The sequence below is a fragment of the Orycteropus afer genome, unplaced genomic scaffold, assembly GCF_000298275.1.
Source record: "Orycteropus afer afer isolate SDZICR_OR568_19922 unplaced genomic scaffold, OryAfe1.0 scaffold01205, whole genome shotgun sequence".
NCBI lineage: Eukaryota > Metazoa > Chordata > Mammalia > Tubulidentata > Orycteropodidae > Orycteropus > Orycteropus afer.
The window spans coordinates 108592-117335 of NW_006922792.1; the positions used below are offsets into that span (position 1 = coordinate 108592).

An 8744-nucleotide genomic window follows, 5' to 3' on the forward strand; every position below is an offset into this window, starting at 1 on the left:
CAGACGTCGGGCCTCTTTTCCTAGGCGGGCACAGGGCTGCTCGAGGGGCGTTGGTTGGTTCTCTAGTGCCAAGCGGCCATTGGCTGCGGTGGGTCATCAGGGCGATTGAGGTGAAAAGGAGAGGGGTGCTGGGCCTGGCGGGCGAATCGAGGGTGCTGACGGCTGGGTGGCTCCGTGGGGCGGTGTCCAAAGATCAGCGGGTCCAGGGTGCCTGAAACACGCAACGTTTCGGGAGGTGTCTGCACTAGTGAGCAGGAGAGGAGTGTAGGCCAGCAAGACCCGCGGGCGGGGACCATGGGTTGCTGCTTCTCCATGAGGCGAAAGGCTGAGGAGTCGCGGCCCGAGGGCAAGGAGGAGCGACCGAAACAGTATAGCTGGGACCAGCGCGAGAAGGTAACGAAAGCTTCGTAGCCCCTGGCTTTTGTCTCCCCAACCACTCCGCGAGAGTCCCTTTCGGCCCGAGAAGGCTGAGGAGCCCGACCCAACGTCTGCTCCATCTCTGTTTCTGTCTCTCTCTCGAACGCGTGTAGCTGAAGTCGGGGTATCTGACTTTTTTTTGGGGGGGGGGGCGTGAAATGCAGCGGTCGAGAGGCTTCCCGGTATGGTTGTGAAGTGAGAAGCTCTGAAAGGGACCTTTCAGAGTTGTCCTGGTAGATGGACCTCTGGAGGCTCTCCCTCCGCTCATCACCTGGACTTGCGCTGACCGCCTATACGAGACTGGACTCAGGGAAGAAAGGAGAGCGGAAAGTGCCCCAAATCTCAAATCAGCTCTTTTCACCAGCTGCGCCAAGCGAGCGGGGTTTTGTCCAGTCCTCGAGTTACACATGGGACTGATTCTCATCACTTTCTCAGCTTATGTTCTATGGCTGTTTTCTCATGTGTCTGCCCTCCCTGGTAAATATATTTGGTACCCCGTGATATATTCCACTACAGACTTTTCTCGATTACTAAGTAAGTGGAGTGTATAATGTATAGCTTTGCTTCCCCTCTTCTTCCACTTACCGCAAAAGAATGAAAGTCGAGTTAGTCTTGGAATGTATGTTAAGCCTGCAAGGTGAAAATAACCAGCATAAAATCAGGCACTGAAATATTATTACTTTAAATGATTGAAAACACTCTTTATTTTGACATATATGTCTCTAGAAACCTAAAAGTTTGGAAAACATCACTAGTTCTTGCACAAAACACACTTAGTCGTAACTTCATACTACTTCCTCTTTCTACATAGTTCTTTATCTGTGCTTAATAAAATACTTTCACAGGCATACTAATTATTTGTCTCTTCCAAAGAAAATGAGAGGTTTTTAAAATAATGAGTGTTATGAGCAGTTGATTAACACCTTACTTAATGTAGCTCTTGATGGAATACATCTTTGCTCAAGAATACTTTCTAATAAATTGCTTAACATTTTTAGTACCATAGACATTTCTGCATGATTTTCAGTCCCAGCAAAGTTTGTTCATGTAAACTAAGTTCTCCAAGTGTCAGATTTGAGGAATTGTAAGCTTTTTGTAGAATTTATTACCCTTCTTGAGTTGAATGCTGTATTTATTCATTCTCTTTCCATACTTGATAGCAGCATTTTACAATGTAGGAAAGTAATGTACTTTCTTTCACATAAGAAGATGGCATCTATCATTTAAAGTCATTTGATGGGCAGTTATTTAAAAGATTCTTGTTTTTATTTTCCTCACATGAGTATTTCTAACAATGCTTTTTAAGCTTGAACTGTCTGTCATAGTGAAAATTGTTATTTTCAAACTTTTTAATTATTTGTTTTGACACTAGGCAAAAACTAGATTGAAGTGCTTTTGTTTTATTTTTTTAATTTAAAGTAGTCTTTGTTGTTCTCTAACACATTGCTTCATAATACACTGTGTCATAGTTAACCTTTATTAACAATTGTTAGGTTAGTTGGAATCTCATGTTAGCCTTTTTTAAAAAAAAATTAATAGGTGGGTTCTGTGATTTTATTTCTTTTCCTCTTTGGCTAAGTAAACACATTGAAAAATAGAATAGTGGAAACTAACATCAAAGATTTGTCCCACAAAATGAATGTTTAGTAAACTTTTCAGTTATACTTACAGGGGATGTTTTTTGGGAACACTAGGTACTGTAGTTGTAGAGATGTAAGAGCTGTTACTTGATATGTGAAATAAATTTATGCTTCTAGATATTTGTACAATGACATTAAAATCTTGATTAACTTAAAAGTTTTCTAACTAAATGAGCATTATGATCTGAAAACCATCTAGTTTTTCTTTCAACAATTTCTGCATGTATAAATTCAATGGCACTGATTATGTTTTTCAAGTTGTACAACCATTCTCACTATCCCTTTCCAATTATTCAACTACCATTAACATAAATTCACTGTCCCCTAACCAAAAATTCCCATGAAAACCATCTAGTTTTAAAATCGTTTGGACTGTTAGAGAATGGGAATTACCACCTTATATTTTGAGACAGTGGAGCTATTGCATTTCTCAACATTGCTTTTTCTTTTTCTAGGTCTTCACTCTGTTGTTAGTTGCTCTCAAGTCAGCTCTGACTCATGGCTTTGTAGAATTTTCAAGGCTATGAACTTTCAGTAGCAGATCGCCAGGCCTGTCTTCTGAGGCACCTCTGAATGTGTTAGAATCACCAATCTTACAGCTAGTAGTAGAATGCCTAACAGTTTGCACCACCCAAGGACTCCTAGGGATTCACTGTAGGGTGCCTCATTTAGGAGAGCCAGCTAAATTTTTACTAATTGAAAAAGAAATTATTTCTAGTTCTTTATCACCCATGCCACCCCTCATCTGTCAGTTTGTCGTACTGTGTTGGCTTGCATGTTGCTGTGAGGCTGGACCTCCCATGAGGCCAATTTGGACTTGTGTACAAATATTCTGTATTAGGTCAATGATACTTTATCTGATCTAGCATTATCTTGCTTTCTCCTAGAAGATTTAATTATACTTTAAAAGGAGTAGAATGCAAATAAATACAGCCTAACCCAAAAGCCCACTGCCATTGAGTCAGTTCCAACTCATAGTGACCCCCATTGGGTTTCCAAGGCTGTAAATCGTTATGGAAGCAGAATGTTTCATCTTTCTCCCATGGAGCAGCTGGTGGGTTTGAATCGCTGACCTTCCAGTTAGCATCCAAATGCCTTACCTACTATGCCTCCAAATACAGCCTCCAAAAACCATAAAAACCAAACTCATTGCCATCAAGTCAATTATGAGTCATAGCGACCCCCTGTGGGTTTCTGAGGCAGTAAATCTTTATGGAATCTTTATGGAAGATAAATGCCTTTGGCACTGTGCTACCAGAGCTCTTTTTAAAAGGGAAACTCTTTCCATAGAGTGCCTGGTGAGTTTGAACTGCTAACCTTCTGGTTAGCAGTCAAATGGTTTAGGCACCATGCCACCAGAGCTCCTTAAATACAGCCCAGAGGACATAAATGAATATGTTTACACATACATTAACAAAAATAGTTTGTATTAAAACTTTAGGTTTCTGTAATGTGGTCACAGAATATATATACTTTTAAAGTTATATCAGACAATTGCCATTCAACCTGTAAGACATTAGGTGTGAAAACAAAATACATTGCCTGAAAAATTTCCATGTAACTTGGAAAAGTAGTGTTTAAAATTTTCCTTAGGTTGTGTAATCAGTGGGTCTTTATTGAGGGGCACCCCTGGGTTTTGGGTTTTTAGTTGTGTAATTAGGTCAGTCTTAGGGGACTGGAGCTAGGAGAAATTGTCTCAATTAGAAAGAATGTTTGGATACTAAGTGTTGCCTTGGTAACTAACATGCTGTAATCAACAGCATATGAAGCTCAATTTTTATTGCTGCTGACTTTGGAAAAGAAAATAAGCTTTCTGTACAACTGCCGCATTGATATGGTGAGAAATATTTTTAGATTATAAGATCTGTGTTTAAATCATTTGGGAAAATATGCATATGCTTTTATCCTTGATAGTAAGTATGCTGCCTCCTATGTTGTTGTTGTTGTTGTTATGTGCCGTCGAGTCGGCCCCGACTCATAGCGACCCCTCCTTGGGTTTCCGAGGCAGTTATCACTACGGAAGTAGGATTGCCCAACCTTCCTTCCGAGGAGTGGCTGGTGGGTTTGAACCGCCAGCCGTCTGGTTAGCAGGCAAGTGTCTTAGCCATTATGCTACCAGAGCTCCCTCCTATAGCTAGGCAAATTATTTAATATGTGTGTATATAACATCGAGGAAGCCTCAAAATTATAAGACTTATCCCTGTCCTCAAAGTGCTTGCTAGCTTTTTGGAATTATTAAAACATACAAAACATTTAAGTACAAACAAGATAAGGATGAGTGATACAGAAAAGCAGTTTTCATTTTCCAGTTATTTGTACCAGTACTTATCCCTCACAGATAATAGAAATGAAGATTAGTTCTGTAAATAATGATTGTGTAAGTATGAAAGATGTGATTGGTTAATAAACAACACATCTTGCATCACTTAAATTTGTCTCATATTTTACAGAAATAATACTAAACAAAACGCCTTATACTGAAAATGCAATAACTGCATTTTATTCAGTGTCTGTTCTGTTGGGGATTTAGATAATGTAATGGTTGCCTCAGAGGATAGAACTAGGACCAGAAGTTGGGCAGGACAGATCTTAATATAAGGCAGACCATCATTTTCAGAGTTGTTCCTTAGCAGAAGGGGTAGCTTTGTGAGGAATTGATCTCATGGTAGTCAAAACATTCAGATCAAAACAAAACAAAACAAACCCACTGTCTTCTTGGACACTCCTTCCTCCCATCAAGAGATGGAGGCTGTGTCTCCTCCCCTTGAAACTGGCTGGGCCTTTGTGACTGCCTCAGTGAACAGAATGTGGCAGAGTGATGCTGTGTCACTTAAGAGACTGGTTAGAAAAAGCCATGCATCTTCTACCAGTCTCTTAGGATGTTTGCCCTTGGAACCCAGCCATCATGCTGTGAGAAAGCCAAGGCCGTGGCTCTCACCCCTAGCTGAGCTCCCAGCCTAAAGCCAGCATCAACTTGCCAGCCAGCTGTGTGATTAAGCCACCTTGGAAACAGATACTCTAGCCTTCAGTCAAGCTGCCACAGCTGATGCCACATGCACCAGAGAGCCAAGCCTGCTAAGCATCAAACAAGTTGCAGAGTTGTGAGCAAAATAAATAACGTGCTGTCATTTTAAGATACTAAGTTTGGGGGTGGTTTAGTATGCAAAAATAAATAGGTAACCAGAATACTGATTAAGGAGCTCTGGTGGCGTAGTGCCTAAGGTATTTGCTAACCAGAAGGTTGGCGGTTCAAACCCACCAGCCACTCTGCAGAAGAAAGACTGGGCAAATTACTTCCGTAAAGATATTTAACTTTTATTGTGATTTGGATGAGCAGACTTTTTTTTCCTAATACTTTTTTCCAACCTCCGTAGAGGAGTTTTACATTTAGGTTCTATGGTCTTTTTTTGAGTTAATTATCATACATGATGTAAAATGTGAATTGTGATTCATATTTTTTACATAATAGGAGTCTAATTCTAGCACCATTTGTTGAAAAGTCTGTCCTTTTTCTAATTGAATTGCTTTTGCACCTTGTCATTATATGTGTAACTCTACTTTTGGACTAATTCTGTTGATTTATGTGTCTATCAGGCATTTACTCTTGTTTGAATGTGGTTGAATATGAAGAATGTACTCAGGCGTCAAACCACCTAGGTCTGAGACACAGCTCCACCACAGTATGACCTTGGCAGGTTATTTCACCTCTCTGTGCTCTATTTTCTCATCTGTAAAACAGATAGAATTATAGTATACAACCCTCATAAGGGTTTTTATGAGGATTAAATTAGTGATTATGAAGTATGTAGCATGGTGCCTGGCATATAATGTAGTGCTTCTTATATTCTGAGTCTTAGTTTGGACTTCTGCCTAGATTGAATTTCCATTAAAATTAACAAGTTCATTATTTTATCTCAGACTATCATTATGGAAATTAATAGATTAATATTTTAAAAAATTGGCATTGCTGCTCGGTAAAAGCACAAGATGTTCATTATTGTTTTCTGTTGGGAAAATAATGCTTAGTTTAGTAGCTGTAGGACAGTGGATAAGTTAATATCAGGTGAATTCTAAAGCCTCTGAAATGTTTTTCTTCAATTTTGAAAACTATATCCATTGCATTTTAAGGACTATAGTAAGAAATATAGCTTAAAGTAAATTCACTTCATGAGTGGCTCTTGTGAAAAAGTAGTTAAAAACATTTTCTTCCTGTGCTTGTGGTTTTAGGTGTTTAATTTGAGAACTAATAACTTTTGCAAAAATTATTATGGGGCTAAATTCCACATTGTTTATTATTGGTTTTTGTTTTGAAGAACTTTCAGGAATTATTTTATTTATTTATTTATTTCCTATAAAAACCTCACTGCTGTAGAGCAGATTCCAACTCATTGTGACCCCTACTTGGTTTCCAAGGTGGTAAATCTTTACAGAAGTAGATTGCCCCATCATCCTTCCACAGAGTGGCTGGTGGGTTTGAACCAACAACCTTCTGGTTAGCTGTCAAATGCCTTAGGCACTGTGCTACCAGAGCTCTTTTTTTTTAAAAAAAAAAAATTATTGTGATTTGGGTGAAAGTTTACGGAGCAAATTCATTTTCCATATAGCAGTTCATACACATTTTGTCTCATGACATTGACTGCAATTCCCCACAGTGTAACAGCTCTCTTCCCACTTCATCCCTTCCTCCCTTTAGTTACCTCTTCCCAGCATCCTTCCTTCCCATGCACTCCTCCCCTTCCCCTGGCTGTCTCCCTGTGAAAACACTGCCCTTCTGTTTTCCCAGGATTGGTCGCTCCAAAGAGTATATCTACCTGATATAAATGTTCACCCCATATGCCTGTCTATTGTTTGGCTGTAAGTCACAGGAGTGAGTTCAATTCCAGACCTGAAGGGTGGCTAGGGACCATATAGTCTCAAGGGTCTCACCAGGCTCTATCAGACCAGCAAACCTGGTCTTTTGTTTATGATTTTGAGCGTTGTTCCACATTGTTCTCCCACTCTATCCAGGATATCCTGCGCCAGACACCCTTCTGAGTGGTTGACAGTGGTATCTGGGTACCATCTAGTTTTTCTGGTCTCATGGTCATATAGGCTAAGGATCACATGGCCTGCCAGTTCCTTGGACTAATTGTTTCCATGCGTCTTTGGTTTTCTTCATTCTTCTTTGCTCTAGATGAGGAGAGACCCATCATTGCATCTAGATGGGTGCTTGCAAGCTTTTAAAAACCTAGTTGCTACTCACCAAAGTAGGATGTAGAATAATGTTTTTGTGTACTATGGTATGCCAATTGAACTTGATGACCCTGCGACCATGGTCCCAATGCCACAGGCCCAACTACTCCCTCGAGGTAGCTGACTGTGGCCAAGAAGCTACCACAACCTTGCCCCTTGTCAGCTCTACTATACACCTGGTCATTCTTACAGCACATACAAATATGCATGTAGAAACAGTGGCTGCTAACCCTATACATGGTCATGGGCACACTACCCACTTCCTAGATACTTGAACATTCAGCCTGTCTACCCATATATCCACTCATACATCAGTGTTTGCCATCACTGACAGCGCAGTACTGCATGTACAAAAGGGTTCATCTTTGTTGTCTATACTTCCTCTGTCTATGTCTTCCTCTTCCTCAGTGCCACGGTATTGATCACTCACATCTGGTACATTGCCCTTGCCTTTACCTAAATCAATACTTGTCTCTACCTATCTAGCAGTGTTCTCTCCCTTCTCCTCCCACCCCTGGTAACCAACAAAGAAAGTTTCCTTCCATATATAAACCTTTCCTTAACTTTTTACAATAATGAACTAATACAAAATTTGTCCTTCCGTGATTCACTTATTTCACTCAGCATAGTGTCCTCCACGTTCATCCTGTTATGTGGTGTTTTGTAGATTCTACATTATTATTTAGTGGTGTATAATATTTCATTGTGCATATGTACTGTAGTTCGCTTATCCCTTCTTCTGTGGATGGGCACCTAGGTTGTTTCCTTCTTTTTGCTATTATAAATAGTGCTGTGATGAACATGTTGGTGGTGGTGTTGTGTGCCATCAAGTCGGCCCCGACTCATAGTGACCCCTCCTTGGGTTTCCGAGGCAGTATCACTATACCCAACCGTCCTTCCGAGGAGGGGCTGGTGGGTTTGAACCACCAGCCTTCTGATAAGCAGTCAAATGCCTTAGGCACTATGCTAACCAAGCTCCTGTGATGAACATGGGTGTGCATATATCTGTTTTTGTCCTGTCTCTTGCTTCTTTAGGATATATACCTAGTAATGGGATTGCTGGATCAAATCTTATTTCTAATTCCAACTTCTTAAGGAATCACCGTACTGCTTTGCACAGTGGTTGTGTCATTTTATAGTCCCACCACCAGTGTATGAGGGTCCCAATCTCTCCATATCCTCACTAGCATTTATTTTCTGTCTTGTTGAACTTTGCTATTATTACTGGGGCAAGATAGTATCTCATTGTTGTTTTGATTTGCATCTCTCTAATGGCTAATGATTGTGAACATTTCTTCATGTGTTTGTTGACCGCCTGAATGTCCTCTTTGGTGAAGTATCTATTCTTGTCTTCTGCACATTTTTTTTTAAATTTTATTTTGATTTGGGTAAAGATTTACAGAGTAAATTCACTTTTCATACAGCAGTTCACATATACTTTGTCTCATGTCATTG

The 8744-nt window shown here is 40.1% G+C and overlaps 1 protein-coding gene across 1 annotated transcript in view; it reads left to right on the forward strand.

Annotated features, from left to right (window-relative positions):
- The first annotated feature begins 294 nt into the window (after nucleotides 1-294).
- The window catches only part of RP2 (RP2 activator of ARL3 GTPase), an 89427-nt gene continuing 80977 nt past the window's right edge, over nucleotides 295-8744 (forward strand). Inside the window, exon 1 of the mRNA XM_007958912.2 lies at nucleotides 295-393. Within this exon, the coding sequence (XP_007957103.1) occupies nucleotides 295-393 (99 nt within the window). The remainder of the gene's footprint in view (nucleotides 394-8744) is intronic.